Here is a 25,063-nt window from a genome sequence, read left to right as displayed (position 1 = left end):
ACTTTTTTTCATTCATGTATCACACAAGCACAGACTCCAAAACATCACACACACACACACGCACACACACTCGCCTGCACTCACACTTGCTGCCACCCAGTTGTGTCTGTGCTTTCAAGCTTCAGTACAGGACTTGTGCACAAATGTCCCACACTCATACCCCCCCCACACATATATACACACTGCATGGGCATCGACACACTGTTGGTTCAAAACCTCAGGGGTTCCCTGGTGAGGTTAGAAACCAACCCCAGACCTGGAGGGCCAAGAGAGACCAAAGAAACAGGCCGCCACTGCAGTTGGTAGGTGACGGTTTTCATAAGCAAGGGGACTTGTATACGATGCCTGTCTTGGCTGCTGCAAAATACATTGATCTCCGCACTTGCCCGGCAGGAACTTAACAGTTTATAGGGGTTTTAACAGGGTTCAGTCATATGTACCATCCAGTGGATCTCATCAACACATTGCTCTTTCAAGGTGGCATCCTTGAAGTAGTTACTAGTGCAGGAACAGTGTGGCCAGAATGCACACTTCAAGGACAGGGGTGGTGAGTGGGGGTGAGGAGCCTCTGGGTCCGGCTCATAGGTCAGCCAGGGGTCACGTCCTCTGGATGACCTCCTCCGGCACACACCTGTGTTCATTCTGACTCCACATTGCATGTCTCCCCTCATTCTCCACCTTCACCTGTGCTCTCATGCATCTGTATTTACACACTCACTTTGCACACTCACCTATATTTCCACATTAGGGTGCATGATCTGCAAAGAGAAAAATCTATAACCTCGGCCAGGGTTTTACAACCTCAGCACCCTTTACCTACTTCTTTTTTGGGTGGGGGCTGGGAGGAGCTGTCCCATGTGTTGTGGGATGTTGAATAGCATCCCTGGTCTCCACCCACTGGATGCCAATAGTACCACCCCATTACGGCAACCTGACATGTCTCCTGATAATGGTAAATGTCCCCTGGGGGCAAAGTCACCCCCAGTTGAAAACCACTTGCATGGCTGGCACGCTCACCCAAGATGTATGATCAGGAAACTGATCAGAGTCTGCTGGTCATCATTTCACATGGTTACTCCCTCCAGCTCCTGAAAGAAGGCAGAGAAACACTTTCTGTCCTTAAGGACAGATTTTTAACAAAGCAACTTTTGTAACTAATGGGAATAGCCCCCGGGCCATCACTGATTTATGAGAGGGTAGCTTCCCACAATTGACTTACCCGTTAGCTGTTTGGAACACAGCACAGAAAGAATAATATTGGGACCATATATGCTCTGGAGCTCCGTGTACGAGGCTCTATGGCAAGCTCATGAATTCAGTGAAGATCTGAATGATCCCATTTTAAAGATGAGGAAACCTAAGGTTTAGAGAAGTGAACGACTTCCTCTCGGGACTGCAGAGCCAAAGTCCATCTCACCCAAATTCAGGACAAACTTTCCGACAGAAACAACAGTAAAAATGACACTATGGGGAGTAATGTAGCTGCACTATCAAATTGTCTACTATCTGCCCCCCAAAACCAAACCAAAAACAGAGAAGTAAAAAATCCAATAGAGAAATTGTGATGTGAAACTTAGGCTCTTGTTTAAAAACATAAAAACTCAGTTCACACTGGCTTAAGGGGAAAAAGTCCAGGGGCATCTATTAGCTCACATACCTGGGACCTGCTAGGAGGCATAGCTGGCCCAGACATTCAGAGAACACAGCCAGAGCTCCATTTCCATCTGTCCCTTGGTTCTCCGCTCTTGGCTTCACTCTCCAATGGGATGGCAAGGGGAGCCCCATTATTCCAGGCTTTTGTTCCACAAATAGAGCAAACCTGGAAGATCTCCCAATGGTTCCAGCTCTCGTTGGTCCAGTGTAGGTTCTGTGTCCATTCCGAGCCCAGGCATGGTAGCCAAGGACTAGAACGTGCTCACTGGTCAGGCCTCCATCATCTGCCTGCCCCCCGACCCCCTGGGATGGAATCAGCTCTACGTAAACCTCATACCTGAACATGGGGGGAAAAGTTAGGGTGCTCTGGCCAGAAAGGGCAGGGGATACAAAAGCAATCATGGCAGGGCGGAAAAGCTCGTGATCTGGAGCAGATCAATTGTGTGACCTTGAACAAGGTGCTGTTGCTTCTCTGAGCCTTGGTTTCCCAGTCAGCAACAGAGCAAGTAAACCCCAGCCGGGGCAGGGTGGGGAGGGACTGGACGAGACTGTTTGTAAAGACTCCAGCGTGTGCCTGAGGCAGAGTGAATGCTCCCTGAAGCCAGCTCCCTTCTTTTTTTTTTTTTCATTTATTTTTATTAGATGCAGGCTAATTGCTTTACATATTGTAGTGGTTTTTGCCATACATTGACATGAATCAGCTCCCTTCTTAAACCAGAGATCACTGGCCAGGGGGAGTGGGATGGGAGATTGGGGGGTGGGGCTCCTTTGCTGCCCAGGGAGAAAGACAGAGTGTCCAATTTGTGTCCTGGTGGCTAAGGCCAGTGTCACCTAACGAAAGGCACGGACCCTGCCTGCCATTTGTCTGGACAGAATCTGTGTAAGCCAGGTGTTTTCAAGGCCAGGAAGGCTGGGGGCTCTGACTTTCAAACCTGGTGACTCCAGCCCCCAGCCTGGGCACCGCTCCCAGCATCAGAAACCCCGTTCCGCCTCCACCCCTTCTTCCCTTCCTGACACCCTCCCCAGTCTCTGCTCCTCCTAAGCCCCGACTCAGCGAGACTTCTGTGTTCTCTCCCGCAGGATTTCCAGAGCGACCCCTTCCGCCACCTGTCAGCCTACCTGTACTTGTCTCTGGTGATGGCGCAGTTTGCACTGTCTTGCCTTGCTGATCAAGCCCCACTTTTCCCGAAAAGGCCCCCGCAGGCTGTAAGTCACCACATCTCCAACCAATCCCTTGCTTGTCCCTGTTCCTCTTCGGGTCCTCAGTGCCCAACAAGTGATGGAAGGAAGTTAAAGCACAGGCCTTTAATTTTTTTTTTTAATTCATTCAGCCCAAAGCGTGTTACATATCAACTCTATGCCACGGGTTGGCCAAGTCTTTCTGTCCAAGATAGAAAATAGTCTGGGCTTTGTGGGCCATATGGTCTCTGTATGGCAGCTACGGATATAGGTTTTATAAAAAGCAGACAGACTATATGTCAACAAAGGAGCATGGCTGTGTTCCAATAAAACTTTATTCGCAGAGAAAAGCAGTGGGCCGGATTTGGCGTGGGGGCTGTAGTTTGCCAACCTATTCTGTGCTCCAGCTCAGTACTAAGGATATTTGGTAAAAAGTGATGTCTCTGTCCTCATGTGACCAACACCCAATAGGGGAACCATTAATCACACAATTACACAAATGTGTGGAAAATTACAACTCATCATCATAAAAATTCAGGATTAAAGTGTACTTGCCCAATAGAAGTGCTCCACAGGAGAAGTCCATGGTCCATAAGAGTTTACAGCAGATAACACTGAATAAGTCTGTGAAATCTGGAAAGAATTCTCTGAGAAAAAGACAGTTGAGTGGAGATCATCTAAAAAGATGCTCAACAGTTTGAATAATTAAGTTAAAACTGTAATAGGACTTTGTCCAATAAGTAGCAGGAAAAAAGTTAAAATTGATAACACACGCTGAGGGCAAAGATGTGGTGCAGTGAGCATTCTCATCCTCTATTGGATGAAGAGTATAAATTTGTGCAGTCTTCCTGGAGCCGCTAGTAAAATCTCACCTCTTCTTCACCTCCTTGCCACATTCACTCAAGGATATTGTTGAAAACATTGTTGTTTGTGTCATGCATGGTCCTTGCTTTGAAAATTTCTTGGTCTCAGTATTAATAAAGTTCTTCTGAGCAACTGTTAGTTCTTACCTAGGCACTTTCAGTCCTGTGACCAAACCCCTTTTTGCCTTGCCTGCTAGGAAGCAGCAAGTCCTTTGGTATCTACTGTGGTTAAGTATACAGTACATCTCAGTCTGGTTTTCAGTATTAAGCTGGTTGTCAATTCATTCTGTCTTCCTGCCCTTAGTTCTGCTTGCCACATACTGGCCATGGAGTATGAGACCAAGACCTCCCACTTCTAAATCTTTTGTCTTTGCAGAATCCATGTCCTAAGGCTGGGGCCTCCTTCCCCTCCAAGGCCATGTTCTGGTGGGTTTCTAGGTAAGTAAAATAGCAGGGAAGGGGCTGGGGCTGGTGCTCCCACCCACCTACATGTGCCGCTCTTATTTGTAACCATAGCTCTTTCCCGAGATTTCCCCAAGCCTACCAAAGTCAGCCAGGCTTTCTCCATCCTGGCCTGGGTGCTGAGATTTTAGTGTGTCCACCATCCCCATCCCACTGCCACTCACTCATGGGAGTGAGATTGGAGTCCTGGCTCTGTCTCTTAGCTGGCCACATCACAAGCATTTAGTCTCAGTTTTCCCCTCTGTAAAATGGGAACATCTCTACCTTCATTAAAGTAAAGCGCTAGTGCTTGTATATAGAAGGCACTCAATAAAATCATATCTCTATCTAGTCCTTCCACCAACATAGTAGGTGTTTAATAGCACCTACTATCTGCTAAGCACCAAGGGTGAGGAGGCCAAAGACCAAATCTTGACTCACTAGAGGCTCCCAGGCTGGTGGAGAAGATGTTTCTCCAGCGTCAGCACACCAGGCATGAAGGATGTACCTACCTCCTGGACCCTGTCTTGACCACACTGCCATCAGATCATACTTGAATTCTGTCTTCACCACTTCCTGGCTGTGTGACCTTGGGCAAGCTACTTAACCTCTCTGTGATTCCGTCTCTGCACTTGTCAAATGAGGATCATAATAGCATCTACCTCACGGGGTTTTGAGGGTTAAATGAAATGAGGTTTCTGAAGCACTTAGAACAGAATCTGGCCCATAATAAGTTTTATATAAAGTGGTTGTTAAATAAATGAAGGATAGATTACTCTGAGGGCTTCCCAGGTGTCTCAGATGGTAAAGAATCTTCCCGCAGTTCAGGAGACACAGGTTCAGTCCCTCAACTGGGAGGATCCCCTGGAGAAGGGAATGGCAACCCATTCCAGTATTCTTGCCTGGAGAATCCCACGGACAAGAGGAGCCTGGCGGGCTACAGTCCACGGGGTCACAAAGAGTCAGACATGACTAAGCGACTAAACAACAACAATGAAGACTACTCCGAGGGTATGGAATTGGTGAAAAGAGCTTGGAAGTTTGCTAAACATCTCTGAAGAGGATCTAGCCCTCTGTTTACCAAATGCAGGCATTTGTGGACCATTCCTCAAGCTTTTTGCCTTTTGGGTATCACTTATACTCAATTTACTTAATGTTTTTTCTTTAGATTAATTTGCTCTCTCTATTTTGTGAGTATGTACTTAGTCACTCAGTTGGTTTGACTCTTTGTGACTCCATGGACTGTAGCCCACCAGGCTCCTCTGTCTATGAGATTCTCCAGGCAAGAATATTGGAGTGGGTTACCATTTCCGTCTCCTTTCTCTACTTTACTAACCTTTTATAAGGGAAACTTTCTATCACTACCAGGATCACAAAAATCTAGAGTCCCTTGCCACATAGAATGCTAAGAGTTGTTTCAGTGAAAAACAAATATTATGAATAATTTCTGGATTCAAACTGTTGCTTGCCTGAGTTTACTCTATATTTGAAAAGGGAACGTGAAAAGTCTCAAAAAGGAGCTCAAGACCAGCTCCAAACAAGACCTTCTTGGTGTCACAAGAAAGATGAGAGAACTAAAAGGGGAAAAAAACAAACAAAAAAAAAAACCCATTCCTGCTATGGAAGTCTGCAGTAGTTAATTTCTTTTCTTTAAGACCTGCAGGCTTAGTTGCCCCAAGGCATATGGGATCTTAGTTCCCTGACCAGGGATCAAACTCATACCTTCTGCCTTGGAAGGTGGGTTCCTAAATTCCTAACCACCAGGAAGTTAATTTCTTGTGTACACATGTTGATTTGAAAACTGGCCTCAGTCGGCCAAAGGCAAGGAGAGACAGAAGAAAGAGGCAGCCACTCCAGGCTGGAAGGAGGCAGGGCTAACAACAAGCCACGGACCTTACATACGAGGCTTGTCTTGGGCCCTGCAAGCTAAGTACATCTCACTGGAATCCCTATAGTTTACAGAGCAGCCTTAATGGGTTCAGACACGTACACCATCCAGGTGATCTAACACTTACTCTCAAAGTAGCTCCTAATGTGGGAACAGTGGGCAGAACGTACGTTCCAAGGACAGGGGAGGGAGGAGCCTCAGATTGCCCGGGTCCAGGTCATAGGTCCACCAGTGATTACATCTTCTCAATGACCTCCTTCAACAGTGTACCAACTACAGTCATCTTATATACTAGTCCCAAGCGCAAGGAAACATTCTCATTTTAAGGTGAGAAAATTGAGGTCCATTGCTGGGCAGTGACTTGCCCAAGGTCACAGCACTGAAAAGTGGTGATTTTATTTGACAGATCTTGTGCCCAGAGCCCACTAGTGGTAAAGAACCCGCCTGCCAATGCAGGCGACATAAGAGACGCAGGTTTGATCCCCGGGTCAGGAAGATTCCCTGGAAAAGGGCATGGCAACCCAATCCAGCATTCTTGCCTGGAAAATCCCACGGACAGGGGAGCCTGGCAGCCTACAGTCCAGGGGTTGCAAAGGAGTCAAACACAACTGAAGTGACTTAGCACCCACGCACACACATGCCCTGAGCTAGGAGGTGATGATAGAAGAGGGAGAATCTTTGTCTCCATGAAACTTATCACTAATGGAAGAGAAAGACTAAATGAATAATCAGAGCCAAAAAAAGTAAACAATGATAATCACAGCAAGCATTAGAAAGAAACAGCTCAGGAAACTAAGAGATCTTGCAATGGGGGAATCTACCTGGACTCAGGTGTGGGGGGTCATCAAGTGGGCTTTTAAGGAAATCACATCTAAGCCAGAGATGAAGGACAAGTGGGAAGTAGCAGGGAAAGAGTTTTAAACAGAGGGACATGCATGTGCAAAGGTCCTGAGGCCAGGTGGCTGGAGCAGTGAACAAGGCGGAGAATGGGGAGAAGTTCAAGTTTCCTCTGCTGTAATGGTTTTTGACTCTGGACTTCTGACTCCTAGGGAGGCTTATTACCCCTGTTACAGGTTACCCCTTGGTTACGTCACTTAATCTCGCTAAGCCTCTGTTTTCTTCCTCATGTGTAAAATGGGTCGATAGTAATCTATCATTTAGGCTCATGTGAGAATTAAATGAGATGATCTTTGTAGACTGGGAAGCGCCTACCACTGTGAGTGCAGTTAGATAAATCGCTTTCCTTGTACCGAGGGGCCAGCGGAGGTGTAGAGAGGTGAACAACTCACCTGGGATCACACAGCTACCAAACCAGGGCCCTGCGAAGGTGGATGCGGGAAGGGCTGGCTGTGATGACCCTCTTTTACAGGTTGGTCTGGAAGGGCTACCGGAGGCCACTGGGGCCAAAAGACCTCTGGTCACTTGGGAGCGAAAACTCCTCAGAACAACTGGTTTCCCAGCTTGAAAAGGAATGGACAAGGAACCGCAGCGCCACCCCGCGGTGAGTGTGTGGAAGGTGGGCGCTTAGCCCGAAGCTGGTCAGCAAAGCCCTTGGTCCCACAAACAGCCCCGCGCCTACTCTGGGCGGCAGGGCCACAGTCCCTGAGAAATAAGTTCTCAAATAGGCATAATTAAGCCTGGGTTAAATGTAACCCTGCCGTCGAGTGGTGGATGACCTTGGACAAGTCGCTTGACCTCACTGGAGCTTGATGTTTCAGGGCACAGACAAAAGTAGCTCTGTGGCAGGACTGACAAGGTTCCCTTGCATACTCTAGGACTTCGTGGTAATTGTTATCGATGGCTAAATCCCACACGTTAGAAGAAGCCAGAGAGAATCTACTGGCTCACATAGTTGAGAAGGTGGGTTTGGCCTCAGGCGTAGCTAGATTCAGAACTTGCCTGATGTTCAATTCTTTCCCTCCATCTCTAAGCTCAGCTGTTGACCCAACACTGGTCTCACCATAAGGCCTGTCCCATACTATGCCAACTCAACACCCTCCTCCCCACCATCCACCTAAAAAAAAAAAAAAAAAAAAAAAATCTCAAGGAAGGACTCTGATTGGCTGGCTGAGTCATGTGCCTCTCAGGGGCCAATCCCATGGCTGGAGGGCAGGCCTGATGATTGGCAATCCCTTTAGAGCGACAGGGAGGGGAGGGGCTGCTCCCAGAAGGAAGGGTGTATGATTTCCAAAAGGGATATGAGCAAATCGAAAAGGCAGCTCTCTCTCACCTCAGGCATTTCTTGCTGTACTGCCCCTCCACTCTTAAATGAGTTTTGAGTTCGCCCTGGAGGTCTTGCCCACCCTGTCCCAGCTCTGCCCTCCCCTGCCAGCATAATACAGTCACCCAGTATTAGAGCTGCAGTAGAAACATTCTCCAGAACGGTTTGAGAATCTGTGAACAACTGACAGTAAGAAAGCAGAGTGGCAGGGTTATACAGAGATCTGGCTCAGGCATTTCTGAGCTCACTGCTTATACACAGGAGAGAACTTTGGTTTTGTTTCTAAAATATGTTGCAACCTTTGCGGGAAGGGTGAGGACGTCATCTTAAGAGGTCACAGACCAATTTGTCTGTGGGCCAAGTCAGGGTCATAGGTGTGTTTGGCCAGCATGTGTCTTGCTGCTGTTTGAGGTTTGTGTTTTTTGCTTTTTTTTTTTTTTTTTGTAAGTTGCCAACATTTGAGTTGTTGGTGATGTCACAAAAATAGGGAATTTGGGTGTCTCTTAAAGTAGAATGGCAGTGCTAGGTCACAGCCCTCATGACAACGGGACGGTGGATCTGGGAAGTGGTTGCCCTGTGGAACAGGGCACATGCGCTTAAGTTTGCCAGTCTCTACCACTCCCTTTTACATCCCCCAGCTTACCCCTGGCCTCACACTCCCCGCCTTGCTCTGTGGTCATTTTTGGATCAGGCACGAAATGGCTTTGGGACCAGACACCAAAGACCAGCCAGCAAGTCTCGTGGTTTCCCTGGTGGCTCAGACAGTAAAGAATCTGCCTGCATTGCAAGAGACCCGGGTTTGATCCCAGGGTTGGGAAGATCCTCTGAAGGAGGGCATGGCAACCCTCTCTAGTATTCTTGCCTGGAAAATCCCAAGGACAGAGGAGGCTAGTGGGCCACAGTCCATGGGGTTGCAAAGAGCTGGACATGACTGAGCAACTAACACACACACATCAAGTCTGGAGACCTTCCCTGGTGGAAAGTAAGACTGGTTGGAAAGGAAGAAGCTGGCTCCCGAGCCTGCAGGTGCAGTGACATAACTCTGGGGTGAGCAGCTGGCACAGACTGAGAAAAACATCCCGCTGTCGTGCTAAGTCTCTCAGTCGTGTCCGACTCTTTGGGACCCCAGGGGCTGCAGCCCGCCAGGCTCCTCTGTCCGTGGGATTCTCCAGGCAGGAATACTGGAGTGGGTTGCCATGCCTTCCTCCAGGGGATCTTCCCGACCCAGGGATCGAACCCGGGTCTCCTGCATTCCTTTCCTGGTCATCCCTTCAGTTATTTTACTGATGGGAACACTGAGGCACAGAGGGAAGGGGACAGGCCAGGCAAGTTGGACCTCAGTTTCCTGGCTCCAAGGCCAGGTTCTGTCAACCAAACCAAATCATTTCCTTCCTTCCTCCCTCCCTCCCTCCCTTTCTTCCTTGGATCACAAATCTTTAATAGCATCATGCAGCAGGCCCTTTGCACACATCATTCTTTCTGCTTTTTCCCATTCACTTGCCAGGTATTTACTGAGCACGTATTCCATGCAGATGCTGAACTAGGTTTGGGGGAAATACAGGTAAAAAGAAAGTATAAGCAAAAACTCTACACACCTGGGTACCACTGTGGGCGGGGCTGGAGGCGGAGGTGGCCCTGGTTGGTGCTCACCCACCCAAGGGTCAGTGGTTACCCACCCCAGTGGGTGTGCGGCACAGGACCAGCTCCCAGTGTTTGACACAGAGGCATGCTGCGTGGACACCGTGCTAGCTTTGTCTCTGATCCATCCTGACCCCAGGCCAGGGCCAAGGAGAGGCAACATCTTGGGGCTACAGGGATGACCAGGTAGAGATATGAGTGCAGGGTTAGAAAAATGGCTGAATTAGAAATACTGGAAGGCAGTCCTGCTGGCCTCAGAGGCTGGGGATAGGGGTAGGCTTCAAGACAGGTAGTAAACTAACATTTGTTTATTTCTTTGCAAGCAGGGTGGTAATGACTGGCTCATTGTAGCCTTTTGTGCTAAAAATACCAAGTTGTCCTAGGACTGCTAGTTAAGATTTGCCCTTCCCCTTCATCCTGAGGGGGGCTTCCCTGGTGGCTCAAATAGTAAAGAATCTGCCTGCTATGCAAGAGACCTGGGTTCTATACCCAGGTCAGGAAGATCCCCTGGAGAAGGGAATGGCTACCCACCCCAGTATTCTTGGCTGGAGAATCCCATGGACAGAGGAGTCTGGCGAGCCACAGTCCGTGGACTGTGGCCACAACTGAGCAACTAACGCTTTCACACTTTTCATCCTGAGGAGATGCTCAGAAGATTCTTGAGAGGGGAAGGGGGGACTGGAGGCCCAGCTTGTGGTGGAGGGGTATTCACCCCATTAGCTGGGCTCTGGGAGTATAAAGGCTGACGTTGAGGGGCCAGGGAACAGGGATGTCTCAAGTCATCTCTCTGAAGGAAGAGGCCCAGGCACGCCACTGATCCTTAAACTCACTCCCGTGGAGGAGGGCTGGGCCGTTTGCTCTGCAGGACAACTGGAAACTCGGCTCTGTTAGAACTGGGCCAGGGGACTAGTTGCACAGTTCTAGTAAAAGCAAACAGCGGGTTAAGTCCAGTGTCAGGAGGAAATCTGGAGAAGTCAGTCCATTCCCAGGCCATGGGTGCTTGACTGAGGGCCTGGCAGCCAGACCCTGTTTGCCAGCCATACACAAGACAGCTGAGGCCTCTCTTTCCAGAACGCTGATTTTTGGTGGAGAAGACGGATACTTAGAAATTGAAGCCAATGCTGGGACAAAAACAAGGGTCAGGGATGGGGAAACAGAGCTACTGCAGTTGGAGCCAGCAGGAAAAGTGTCTTTGAGGCAGTGATGCTGAAAGGAAGTCAAGCCTTGGAAAGAGCTGGGCAAAGACATTCTAGATCAGGGCAGTTTGTGCCAAGGCCTGAGACAGGTGAACTGTGGGTATGTCAAGGAGCGGAAGGAAAACCAGGGCAAGCCCAGGAAAGAGGATCAGGATGAAGTGGGGAAGTGGGCGGGGGCCGGGCCACACAAGACTGTGTCTAGAAATGGAGACTCTTCATTAAATCGTTGAAGGATTTTATGCAAGAAAAATAATTAGTCTACCCACTTGGAGTCTTAACAAGACAGATGAGAAAAGGAGTTGGAGACAGCATGGCTCTGAAGATGATGAATGAAAGGATTCCATCCGGTGGGCAGCGGTGGGCAGGGGTGGCCTTTATAAGAAGGTAGTATCCTTTTGGCATTCAAGACCCAAATATCCAAATGTGAGTGGCAGGCCATGCCCAGCTCATGATGGAGGCCAAGCCATAGCTCACCAGAGATGCCAAGCTAAACCACAAGCCGGACCACGGGGTGAGGGGCAAGACCTTGACTTCGTTCGCGAGGGCTTGGGTACCTGCACTCATCAAGGGGGTTTTTTCATTTTACTTTTTGAGTGAGGGAGCAGGCTCTGTGTGAATCATGACTCAAGGTCTGGGCTCAGGACTTCCCTGGTGGCCCAGTGGTTAAGACTCCCACCTTCTAATGTAGAGGATGCAGGTTCAATCCCTGCCCAGGGAGCTAAGATTCCAGGTGCCTCAGCCAAAAGAACAAAACATGAAACAGAAACAGTGTTGTAACAAATTCAATAAAGACTTTAAAAATTATCTACATAAAAAAAATCTTAAAAAAAAATTCTACGCTCAAATCCCTGCTCTGTCCTCCACGTGTGACCTCAGGCACACCTGGAGCCTCACCACCTCTCAGAGCCTCAGTCTCCTCCAGGGCCAGATGGGGACCCTGTGACACCCAGGGGGCAGGGAGGTTGAGAGGAGTCGATGAGCTCACCTGCGTGAAGGACTGATCCCAGAGCCTGGCCCTGGGTCCCTGCTGTCAGCACCACTGAAGCTCTGATAACCTCATAGGCTGTCAGAGCTGGAAGGGACTCGGAGGGGGCCAGCTCCATCTTTGCATGAGGACACAGAGGCACAGAGAGGGGAGCAGCCTGCCCAAGGCCACACAGCAACTGCATGGCTGCCAGGCTCTCCCTGTGGCCAGAGCCTGCCTCTGGAAGGGCCCGCGGGCTTCCCCCTCCTCCTGTCACTTCTTCCCCCGTACCTTCCCCTGACAACCCAAGGCCTGGGATCTTAGACGTCACAGCTGCCAGAGCTTCCATCTGTGGTTTCATTCAGACCAGGGTGCCAGGCTCAGACCTCAGCAATGATTCTAAACTGGTCCTCAACCAGTTCTGAACCACCTCAGGGCTGGCTGGGTTGGGCTGCCTAAGGGATCAAAAAGTGCTCTGAAGGTTGGGATTGAATCCTAGCCCTTTCATTTCGCAGCTGTGTATCCTTCCCCAGCTTTACCTTCTGAGCCTCAGTTTCCTCATCTGTAAAATGGGGTAACACCCGAGGAAGTTTTTTGGAGTCTTTTTCTTAAGGTCACTAATGCCATTCATGAGGGCTGCACCCACATGACCTAATCACCTCCCAAAGGTCTCACCTCCTAATACTATCACACTGGGAATTAGATTCAACATGAATTTGGGTGGTGGGCGGGACAGGGGTGGGGACATAAACCTTCAGTCTATTATAAGGGCCCAGAGCTGATGTCTTCTCTCCCCTAAGGCACACCAAGACGACTGCATTTAAAAGGAAAGGAAGCGGTAACAAGGAGGCCCCAGAGACGGAGACCCTCTTGCAGCAACAGCGGGGGAAGAGGGGCCCGCTGCTGCGGGCCATCTGGCAGGTGGGCCGCTCCACCTTCCTCCTGGGGACCCTCAGCCTCATCGTCAGTGACGTCTTCAGGTTCACGGTGCCCAAGCTCCTCAGGTGGGTCCAGGCCTTGGGTGCCTTCTTGAGGCTGGTGGTCCCTGAACGGTGTCCTTCCAGGGCCTGGAGGGCTTCAACCCTCCTTCCGCCCCTGCCTAGACCTCTGGCGCTCAAGGCACCGAGGGTGGATGAAAAGGGCACTGAGGAAGAACAGAAATAAATGAAAAAGTGACTCCCCTTTCCCTTGGGGAGGGAAAACAAATGAATTTGGCCTGACTGCATCACTTTGCTTTCACTGTACCACAAAGATCTCCCAAAGCGAGGGGCTTCAAACCACTTCCTTAGCTTGTGATGGTGTGGGGCATCAGTTCATGCTGGGCTCAGCTGGGTGGTTCTTTCCTTGGCGGGTTCAGTCTTGTGTCTGCAGTCCCCGAGGTGGTCCCAGCTGGGACGGCTTGTCTCTCCCCCGCTGGTCTGTCACCCTCAAAAGGCTGATTTCCAGCTTATTCACGGGGTTACTTGGCAGGGACTCAAGACAATGCAAGAGCTGCCTTTTCTCTTGAAGCCGGAGCCAGTTATTCAGCCCAGATTCAAGGGGTGGCCTGTTACTTTGCTCAAGCTGCCGTAGCCAAGGACTACAGACTGGGTGTCTTGAACAGAAATCCTTTTTCCGGTGCTTATCTTTTCTACTGTCATTTCTTTCTTTTCTTTTCTGTAAAATTGAAGTTTAATTGATTTATAATGCTGTGTTTCAAATATACAGCTAAGTGATTCCGTTTCAGCAGATTCTTTTCCCTTATAGGTTATTACAAACTATTGAGCATAGTTCCCTATTCTTACAGTGGATCCTTGTTGGCTATTATTATTTTATAATAGTGTGTGTAGCTGATAATCCCCAACTCTTAATTTATCCCTCCCCCTCGGTAACTTTGAGTTTGTTTTCTACGTCTGTGAGTCTGTTACTGTTTTGTAAGTTCATTTGCATGATTTTTTTTTAGATTCCACATATAAGTGATATCATACATTTGTCTCCAACTCACTTCACTGTGTGATAGTCTCTAGGTCCATCCATGTTGCTGCAAATGGCATTATTTCATTCTTTTTTATGGCTGAGTAGTATCCATCTTTTTTATGTGTTCATCTGTTGGACCCTAGGTTGCTTCCACATCTTAACTATTGTGAATAGTGCAATGAACATTAGGATACATGTATATTTTTGGATGGTGTTAGCTGTAAACAATCATCCTGCCAAGGCAGGAGACGCAAGAGATGAGGGTTCAATCCCTGGGTTGGGAGAATCCCCAGGAGTAGGAAATGGTACCCAGCTCCAGTATTCTTGCTTGGAAAATTCCATGTACAGAAGAGCCTGGTGGGCTACAGTCCATGGTGCCTCAAAGAGTCAGACAAGACTGAGCAACTGAATGCACGCACACACATCTTTTTGAATTATAATTTTCTCTGGATATACCCAGAGTGGGATTGCAGGATCATATAGTAGTTTTAAGGAACTTCCATACTGTTTGCTTCCCCTGAAGAAGGGATAGGCTACCCACTCCAGTATTCTTGAGCTTCCCTTGTAGCTCAGCTGGTAAAGAATCCACCTGCAATGCGGGAGACCTGGGTTTGATCCCTGGGTTGGGAAGATCCCCTGGAGAAGGGAAAGGCTACCCACTCCAGTATTCTGACCTGGAGAATTCCATGCACTGTATAGTCCATGGGGCCACAAATAGTCAGACTTGACTGAGCAACTTTCAGTCACATTCCTACCCCCTCACATACTGTTCTCTATAGTGGCTACACCAATTTACATTCCCAGTAGCAGTGTAGGAGGGATCTCTTTCTCTTCATACCCTCTCCAGCATTTATTGTTTGTAGACATTTTGGTGATGGCCATTCTGACCAAAGGATGAGATGGTTGAATGGCATCACCAACTCAATGGACTTGAGTATGAGCAAGCTCCGGGAGATGGTGATGGACAGGGAAGCCTGGCGTGGTATAGTCCATAGGATCGCACAGAACTGGACATGACTTAGTGACTGAACAACAAAGTCTAACCAGTGTGGAGTGATCCCTCATCATAGTTTTGATTTGCATTTCTCTAATAATTAGCAAAGCTGAACATCTTTTCATGTGCATTTTGACCATCTATGTGTCCTCTTTGGAGAAATGTCTATTTAGATCTTCTGTCCATTTTTATTTGGGTTATTTTTTTTTGTTGATATTGAACTGTGGGAGCTGTTTGTGTATTCTGGAGATGAATCCTTTGTTGGTCACATCGTTTGCAGATATTTCCCCCCTGTCTGGAGGTTGTCTCTTCATTTTTGGCTTCCTTTGCTGTACAAAAGCTTCTAAATTCAATTAGGTCCCATTTAAACAACAGACATTTTTGTCTTCACATCACCAAAGCTAGAAGTTCAAGATCAAGTTGTTTCCCCTGAGGCCTCTCTCCTTGCCTTGAAAACAGCTGCCTTCTCTCTGCATCCTCACGCGGTCCTTCCTCGGAACACACACACCCCCGGTGTCTCCTTGTGTGTCCAGATTTCCTCTTCTTCTAAGGACACCAGTTGTCCTGGATTCAGGCCCCCCCAACGGCCTCGTTTGAACTGAATCGCCTCTTTAAGGGCCCTGTCGTCAAATGCACGGTCATATTCCAAGGCGTTGGGGGTTAGGACCTTAACATATACATTTTTGGGGGACACAACTCAGCCATAACAGGTAAGGATAAAAACTCCGCCTGTTGATTGGAGATGTAAGTCATGTTGGAAATGAGCGTGGACAGTGGGAGAAATACTTGCAACCGCTTCTGCAAAAACAAAAGACCCTCCCATACTATCTGGTCCTCCAGACCTGGCCAGGCTTAGGCAGAGGCAGTAGTCATAGGCACCCTCTCTCACCGACTTCTCCCTCCCTCTCCTCCTGCAAGCCTCTTCCTGGAGTTTATCGGGGACCCCAGCACCCCGGCCTGGAAGGGCTATCTCCTCGCCGTGCTGATGTTCCTCTCCGCCTGCCTGCAAACATTGTTCGAGCAGCAGCACATGTACAGACTCAAGGTGCTGCAGATGAGGCTGCGGACGGCCATCACTGGGCTGGTGTACAGAAAGGTGAGCCCCAGGGGTGGGGCGGGGCCTTTCCTCTCTTTCCTCCCTGTCCCAGTTTGCACACAGACATCCCAGCCAAGGAGAGCCAAGTCACTGAACCGTCACTCTCATCTGAGCCCCCAAGCACACTCATTCATCACTTTTCTCATAGTTGCTCACACTGCACTCTCACCTTCTTGGTTGTTTCTGTAAGACCTTGCGTGATCTGACCCTGAGACCTCTTCTGTCTGATTACATCACATGCTTCCTTCACACCTCCTTCCCTTTCCTCTAGCCTCACCAGTCTCCTTTCAGTTCCTCAAGCATCCTCCTACCTCAGGGCCTTTGCGCGTGTGGTTCCCACTGCCTGGGCACCCTTTCCACAATTCTTCATGCAGTGAACTTCCGCCCGTCTCTCTGTGGATAAAGGACTAACCTTTGGGCTGTGTGGAAACCAGATAAAGGTAGACTGTCAGCTATTTTACCAGGTAACACTGCTTACAGTTGAAATGACCCCTGAGCCACTGGGAAAATGGAATCTGGGCTGGAAGCTCTGTCAGTGAACTGTGACACCTGGAGGGAAGCCAGCGCTTTGGGCTTCTCTCTGTGTGACCGTTCTTGGAAACGAAGCCCGTGAGGCTGCTGCTGTAAGACATGTTGGCCCCCCTGGGTCTGCAGCCTCTGAGCCAGGGCGACCCAGTCCCCACTGAGTCCCTTTCTCACACCTGAGCTGTCACCTTGGAGAGGAGGGGAGCAAAGGGTACAGCCCCAGGGTGGCCGTGTGAGTGGCTCCTGAGTTTCCGACCACGTGGCTCGCTGGGGCTGGGTGTGGCCTGTCCCGTCTTGTGAGTCCACACGTGGAGCTGAGGCTGCGGGAAGGCAGCCTAAGGGCTTTGCTCTTCCCGTTTTTTGGAGAATTTCAGGGCAGCCTCTTCATCTCTTGATGGGTCAGACCGCCCAGTCTGCCCTCTGGGCTGCTTCTGCATTAACCTGGTTTAAAATGTATTTATTTACTTTTGGCAGCACTGGGTCTTTTTGCTGTGCTCGGGCTTTGTCCAGTTGCGGCGAGCAGAGGCTACTCCCTAGTTGCGGGGTTTGCGCTCCTCATTGTGATGGCTTCTCTTGTCATGGGGCGTGGACTGTAGTGAGCAGGCTCTGTAGTTGTGGCTCATGGGCTTAGTTCCCCGAGGCATGTGGATCCTCCCCAACCAGGGATCAAACCCATATCCCCTCCGTTGGCAGGTGGATTTTTTTAACCACGGGACCACCAGGGAAGTCCAGCCGTGCTTCCTTATTTTCTGTGTCTGGTGCTTTGACATCTGGGGCCTTGCTGACCCTGGAGGGACTGTCCCTCTGTCCCCTCCGAGGTCAGCCAGTTCCTCCAGATGGTAAGTGACTCATCGGAAAGCATGCCTTTCACATGCAAACCAACCGACCCTGACTCACATTCCAGCCGCCTCCTTTTGGGGCCCTCAGCCTCTGGCCATTGTCCCTGCCCTAATCACCCCAGGGCCAGGTTTGTCAGACAATGAGGCCCAGTTCCTATGCCCAGAGCAGCTGGAATTACTCAAACTAAGCCTGCTGACCCTGTCTGACTTTTCCATGAAAACTACAGCAAGCTCTTGCCTATGGTTCATCCCACCCTGCCCCACCACAGTGCTTCCCCAAATGCCCCCCCCCCCCATAGTCTAGAATACCCCTTTCTATTGATATAGTTGAGTGTAATAAACCCTCTTGTCAATAGCGTCTTCTCTGGTCTGTGGGCTTGCCATACTTAAATAATAATAAAACCTATATTTTTAAAACACTTCATGGCACTCAACATAATTACTATTAAATGATGAACTGTGTAAATCTTTAATTTTGTTCCCAAGCTCAAACTCCGCTCCCAGGAGATCAAGCACCTTGCCTCTGTTGACCGTAGAACTCAGAGTGAGGCCCAGAGCAGGTGCTCCGTAAAGATTTGAAGATTTTTTTGGGAGAATTTCTATAGTTGGTTGTTTCCAGCTCATCATTTCACCCTCACTTCTTCCCTGACACACCCAGCAGAGAGGATTTCAAGTAGAATGTAGTATTCAACAGGCTGGAAGGGGTCCACTGTGACTCCAGAATCAGGGCACATTTGTGTCTGTTAGAAAACCAGGTTAGTTTCTACAAGGCACGTTGAATGCCTGGGAGGATCAGTCTAACACTCTGTCTAGCCTCTGTTATCCTGGATTCCAATCCAGACCTCTGATTTTGGGAAAGTTGGTCAATTTCTCTGTGCCTCAGTTTCCTTGTCTGTGAAATGAGATTAATAATTATCCATCTCATTGATTCTAGTTTCACTTTTTCTTTCCTCTTTTAATCACAATGTTTTAATTTATTGAATAGTTGGCATTGATTTTTTTTCCCCCCAAAGTGATACAAAAATTGTTATTTACTTGCTAAGTCATGTTCAGCTCTTTTGTGACCCCATGAACTGTAGCTTGCCTGGTTCCTGTGTCCATGGGATTCTCCAGGCAAGAATACTGGAGTGGGTTTCCATTTCCTCCTCCAGGGGATCTTCCTGACCCAGGGATTGAATCTGTGTCTCTTGGGTCTCCTCCAGTGGCAGGTGGATTCTTTACCCCTGCACCACCTGGGAAACCCTATGTCCTAGGCACTGTGCTAAATAAATGAACATTTTCATCATTTTTTCCATGATGGGACACAACAGACAGCTGCATGGAACAGGCACAGTATGTGTCATTTAATCTAAAACACTATGGGTAAAACACTCTATATTTTTGTATCAGGCTTCCCTGGTGGCTCAGTGGTAAAGAAACTGCCTGCCAATGCAGGAGGTGTGGGTTCAATCCATGGGTCAGGAAGATCCCCTGGAGAAGGAAATGAGAACCCACTTGAATATCCTTGCCTGAAAAATCCCATGGACAGAGGAGCATGGTGGGCTACGTTCCATAGGGCTACACAGGGCTACATTCCGTAGGGTCACAAAAGGGTCGGACTTGACTGAGCCTGAGTGACTGGGCACAGAACAGCACAGCTAGGACATAGCGCCCAGCAGATGGCTGCCATTATCATCATAAATCCGAGGCTTTGGTAGAGTGTGTTATTGTTTCCAGTACTTTAGGGATTTCACAGTATTTTCATTTTTGTTTTCTCCCTGGATTCTTACAGTGGTCCTGGGAATAGGGCTTAGGAGCTTTTATTAGCCCACTTTACAGATGGGTAAGCTGAGGCTCAGATGGTAAAGAAGCCTGCCTCAGCCAGCAGGGGCAGCAGAGCGCAGACCCCAGCCTGCCGGGTGGCTGTGCTCTTGCTCGGTCCAAGCTGTCGGCCTCCCTCCCTCCCCCCTAGCACTTCCCTTCCTCCCCGGGTCTCCCTGCCTCCACAGGCATCCCTGCCTGCTCACCACCCCCGCTTCCCTCTGACTCAGGTCTCCATCTGCCCGCCCCTCCCAGGTCCTGGCTCTGTCCAGCAGCTCCAGAAAGTCCAGCGCAGTGGGGGACGTGGTCAACCTGGTGTCTGTGGACGTGCAGCGGCTGACCGAAAGCGTCACCTACCTCAACGGGCTGTGGCTGCCGCTCATCTGGATAATCGTGTGCTTTGTCTACCTCTGGCAGGTGTCCTGGGCCGGAGGGAGCGGGGTTGGAGCCAAACCCTCCTCCTCCTCGTCCCCTTTAATCCTGTCCCTGGCTGCACCCTGTGGGCTGATGTCGTGGCCAAAGTCTCAGGCCAGGGTGGCCTTCACTTCACCCTGGGCAGGATGCTCACCTGTCTGGGCCTCAGTTTCCTCGTCTGTCAAATAATGATGATGATGGGGTTGACATGCGCACTTTGGGGGTGTGATGTCGGGGCTTCCCAGCTGGCGCTCGCAGTAAAGAACTTGCCTGCCAATGCAGGAGACGTAAGAAACCTGGGTTGGTTCCCTGGGTCAGAAAAGTCCCCTCGGGAAGGAAATGGCAACCCACTCTAGTATTCTTGCCTGGAGAATCCCATGGACAGAGGAGCCTGGCGGGTTATGGTCCATAGGATCATAAAGAATCGGACACGACTGAAGTGACTTAGCACGCATGTGTGCACACACGCGCACATCAGGATACCAAGTAGGCAGGTTAGGCATGTTTTGAAGTTACCAGTAATGCTGGGGCAGCACCATCATCACCACCACTAACAAAAACGAAACAGAAAGAAAATTTAGGGGCAGGAATTTACTACTTAGTTTTCAAAATGCATAAAGTAGCCACTGGGGGTGGGGGATGTGATCAGAACTTAGTTCTGACTCCCTTACATCTGTTTTGTGATTTAAGACTTTTTTTTGGTTTCCTGCGCAGCTTGTGAGATCGCATTTCCCTAACCAGGGCTTGTACCTGCACCCTTGGCAGTGAAAGCTTGAAGTCCCAGCCACTGGACCGCCAGGGAATTCCCTTCTTTTAAAATTTTTAATTAAAATCACAGACCTTACAGTGAGCTCATACCCTGCTTTTATCACTTGCTAGTTGTGAAACTTTCCCATAACTAGCTCCTCTGTGCCTAATTTCCTCATCTACAAAGTAATAATGACGTATAAACTCTCTCTGGCAAAAATGCTACAAATGCTAACCCCAGTGCCCACCCTTCTCCTTTTACCAGGGTCTCCTGGTGACTTTCTGATGTTAGGGAGTGTCTGCCAAGAGGCAAAGTGATGGGTGGTGTCATCTGCAGTTTCACTGGGGTCATTGGTCAGCCTGCTTCACTGCCCCGCATTTTCCCCTGTGTCCTTCCTCCCTTTCTCTCCAATAATAATAGTTAACATCTGTGTACTTGCTGAGCACGCTGTGTGTGCTGGGTCCTGAACCGCAGGGTGGCAAGTCAAAAAGCATCCAGGCTGCAAACTTTTATGGGGGTGGGGGGTGGAGGCAACAGCAGAGGTACAATAATGATGATAACACATAACTGATATTCTGGAACATTCCACACACTCACTCACAGCTATTTAGCCACTGATACACCCACCCAGGGGCCCATGAAACCCGGCATGCAGGCCAGATTCCTCCACCTGCTTATGTGCGGGCCTCAAGCTGTACAAAATAACTTTCCCAAGAGAGACCCTACTGCCTCCATCATCAAACCCTGCATATGGAATTAAAGAAAGTGCCTCTGCCCTTGAGTTGAGGAATTCAGTGAGCACTTAGACAGCGAGACCCAGCTGTACCCTATAAGTGTTTGTCTTGTTGATTACACATGGGGGGTGGAGCACTTTAAAGAGCTTCAGCTCTGCTCCAGGTGTGGGTGTCAGGCTCACAAACTCTTCTGTAGAGGACCAGGTCAGATATTTTTTTTATTTTTAAAAAAAAACTTTTATTTGGAAGATAATTGCCTTACGATGTTGTTAGTTTCTGCTGTACAAGTCAAATCAGTCATGACTCTATCTATCTATCTGTCTATCCATCTATCTATTTATATCTCCTCCCTCCCACCCCGCTTCCCATCCCTCTAGGTCATCAGAACGCCAGGCTGGGCGCCCTGTGTTACACAGCAGCTTCCCCCAGCTATCTATGTTACACATGGTCATGTATATATGTCGATGCGCCTCTCTCATTCAATTCGTGCCACCTTCTTTCCCCACTGTGTCTACAAGTCTGTTCTCCACATCTGCGTCCCCATTCCTTCCCAGCAGATAGATTTCTTAGTACCATTTTCCTAGACTCCATATATGTGCATTAATATGTGATATTTGTTTTTTCTCTGACTTGACTTCACTCTGTATAACAGGCTCTAGGTTCATTCACCTCACCAGGATTCAAATGTGTTCCTTTTTGTGGCTGAGTAATATTCCATTGTATACAGGTACCACATCTTCTTTATCCATTCGTCTGTCGATGGATATCTAGGTTGCTTCCATGTTCTGGCTATTGTAAACAATGTTGCAGGGAACATGGGGGTACATGTGTCTTTTTGATTGTGGTTTTCTTAGGGTATGACATCGTGGGAGCAGTAGGGTCTCTTAAAACTATTCAACTCTTGTTACTCTTAAAACTCTTAAACTATTAAAACTCTTAAACTCTTAAAGTACTTAACTAAGTTAACTTGTTAACTAAGTTTACTACTTAACTTAAACTACTTAAAACTCTTAAACCTATTCAACACTTGTGCCCTTCTAGTGCACATGTAGCTACAGACCATACTAATCAAACAGGCATGGTGGGGGTTCCAATAAAATCACCATGGACACTGAAGTTCAAATTTCACATAATTTCCACGTGTTGTAGAATCTTCATTTGATCTTCATTATCAGTCATTTGCTAGTGGAAAAGCTATTGATTATTTTGCACAGCTTGAAGTCTGCACATAAACAGGTGGAGGAATCTGGCCTGCATGCTGGGTTTCACGGGCCGCTGGGTGGGTGTATCAATGGTTTATTGACTGTGGGTGAGTGTGGAATGTTCCAGAATACCAGTTGTGTGTTATCATCATTACTGTACTGCTGCTCCTGCTTCCACCCCCACCCCCCCACCCCCCCGATAATGGCTTGGAGCCTGGATGCTTTTTGACTTGCCACCTTGCATTCTAGGACCTAGCACCTAGTGGGTACTCAGCAAGTAAATGGATGTTAGCTGTTATTATTGGAGAGAAAGGGAAGAAAGACATAGGGGAAAATGCAGGGCAGTGAAGCAGGCTGATCAATAACCCCAGTGAATCTGCAGATGATACCGCCCATCACTTTTGTCTGCCTCTTGGCAGACGGTCCCTAACATCAGAAAGTCACCAGGAGACCCTGGTAAAGGGGGAGGGGTGGGCATTAGGGTTAGCATTTATAGCATTTTTGCCAGAGAGAGTTTATTTAACCTTCTGTTCACAGTCTTTTGAGTATTCTCCCAGCTCTGCCAGGTGTTTGCCTTCTGGGAGCGTCTCTGTGTGACCCCTGGGTGGCGATATTGCTGCATAAATGAAACAGACTGGCTAGCTGTTTCATTTTACTGTTTGAGTCACATAAAAATCCTTTATCCTCTTGGCCACTTTCACGTTTTCCAGAGAGAGAACCCAAAGAGTGAGGGAAGAGACCTGTCCCCAGTCACAAAGCTGGTGGGGGCATGGCTGCCAGAGAAAATACAGGACATCCAATTAAAGCTGAATTTCAGATCTACAGAAATATTTCTTATTATAAGTCTATCCCAAACATGACATGGGATATATTTACACTAAAAACTTATTTGCTGTTTATCTGAAGTTCAGATTTAACTGGGCTTGCAGTTAAATATATTTATTTGCTAAGTCTGGCAGCCCTTGGGAGGGTGAATTAAAGATTCAGCTAATGATTGTACAACAGCCACACTTGCTACAGGTGGTGGAAACAGCTCCATTCCCCTCTAATATGAGGAAACTGCAGCTTAGGGAGGGTTAGTATCTTGCCCAGGTGTTGTTGTTTGGTTGCTCACTCATGTCTGACTCTTTGCAACCCCATGTACTGCTGCACGCCAGGCTTCCCTGTCCATCACCAACTCCTGAAGCTTGCTCAAACTATGTCCATTGATGCCAGTGATGCCATCCAACCATCTCATCCTCTGTTGTCCCCTTCTCCTCCTGCCTTCAATCTTTCCCAGCATCAGGGCTTTTTCTAATGAGTCGACTCTTTGCATCACGTGGCCAAAATAGTGGAGCTTCAGCTTCAGCAACAGTCCTTCCAATGAATATTCAGGACTGATTTCCTTTAGGATTGACTGGTTTGATCTCTTTGCAGTCCAAGGGACTCAAGAGTCTTCTCCAGCACCACAGTTCAAAAGCATCAATTCTTTGGCACTCAGCCTTCTTTATGGGTCCAGCTCTCACTTGCCCAGGGCCACACCAAAGTGTGGTGTAAATTCAGGATTGGAACCCAGAACCCCATCCAGAGTCTGTTTTCACCATTGTAGCCAGGCACAGTCCTGCCCATCTGGATGCATGTCCTGTTATGACTATGACCCACCCCCACTCCATTATGTGAAGTTCATCATTTCCCCCTCCCCCACCAAACACAGGTGGACTCCATCTTCCACAGGTGTCCCTTCTCAGGAGCCCAGGGGTCCCGGTCTCTACGACCTGGTGGCTGCTCTCATTGGACTGACACCTCACTGCCTTAGGACCCAAGTCTGGGCATCACAACCATTCCCCCAGCCCCACATGACAGCTGGGCTCCTGGAGGTGTCTCATGACATCCGGCCCCCTCTTCGTCCAGCTTCTAGGACCGTCTGCCCTCACCGCCATCGCTGTCTTTGTGAGCCTCCTCCCTCTGAATTTCTTCATCACCAAGAAGAGGAACCACCATCAGGTTTGGCATTTGGAGGAAGGCTGGAAGTGGGTGGCAAGCCTGCAGGTCTCAGGACCCGCGCTGGTGCAGGGGAGAGGGGAGGTGCAGGGCAGGGGTGGGAGCTTGTGGTGGTTGCAGAGAAGGAACATTCCAGACTTCCTGTCCTCTCCTCTCTTCTTCCCTCTGGTCCCAGGAAGAGCAAATGAGGCAGAAGGACTGTCGGGCACGGCTCACCAGCTGCATCCTCAGGAACGTGAGGACGGTCAAGTACCACGGCTGGGAGGGAGCCTTTCTGGACAGAGTGCTGCACATCCGGGCCCAGGAGCTGGGCGCCTTGAAGACCTCCAGCCTCCTCTTCTCCGTGTCTCTGGTGTCCTTCCAAGTGTCCACGTTTCTGGTGATGTCACTCTGGTCCCCCTGCAGAGCACGGACTGGGGGAGGGAGTGCTAGGGGTGCGGGATGAGGGCTCCCCATATGGGGTCACGAGGTCACCATCACACCGAGTGACCATCACAGACTGACCATCACCTAGCTTGACCATCGTTATCACCAACCCCTGGAAAGGAAGCCCCCACCCAGTGACATTTAGAGCCACATGTGCCCCCAGGACCCGGAGCGCTCCGTGGTGGCTGCTACTTGCAGCTTGAGTCATCTTCCCAGAGTCTAGAGTCATAAATCCCACCATGTCTAGAACCATGAAAATGCTAACAAGGTGGAAAAATGCATCATTGTCCAATGCCTGGAACTAAG

The 25,063-nt window shown here is 49.0% G+C and overlaps 1 protein-coding gene across 4 annotated transcripts in view; it reads left to right on the top strand.

The window, feature by feature from the left end:
- ABCC6 (ATP binding cassette subfamily C member 6) overlaps positions 1-25,063 on the top strand; it is an 81,617-nt gene that overhangs the window by 3,782 nt on the left and 52,772 nt on the right. For all 4 annotated transcript variants that reach the window (XM_070460908.1, XM_070460910.1, XM_070460907.1 and 1 more), the window contains 8 exons: positions 2,734-2,859; positions 4,072-4,133; positions 7,394-7,525; positions 12,844-13,047; positions 15,912-16,089; positions 19,509-19,670; positions 24,242-24,334; positions 24,507-24,710. In XM_070460908.1, coding sequence (XP_070317009.1) covers positions 2,734-2,859; positions 4,072-4,133; positions 7,394-7,525; positions 12,844-13,047; positions 15,912-16,089; positions 19,509-19,670; positions 24,242-24,334; positions 24,507-24,710 — 1,161 coding nt within the window. The remainder of the gene's footprint in view (positions 1-2,733; positions 2,860-4,071; positions 4,134-7,393; positions 7,526-12,843; positions 13,048-15,911; positions 16,090-19,508; positions 19,671-24,241; positions 24,335-24,506; positions 24,711-25,063) is intronic.

This window comes from Odocoileus virginianus, chromosome 33 (assembly GCF_023699985.2).
Source record: "Odocoileus virginianus isolate 20LAN1187 ecotype Illinois chromosome 33, Ovbor_1.2, whole genome shotgun sequence".
In the NCBI taxonomy this organism is placed as follows: domain Eukaryota; kingdom Metazoa; phylum Chordata; class Mammalia; order Artiodactyla; family Cervidae; genus Odocoileus; species Odocoileus virginianus.
The sequence above is the reverse complement of the archived record's forward strand: the minus strand, read 5'-3'. Positions and strand labels throughout refer to the sequence as shown.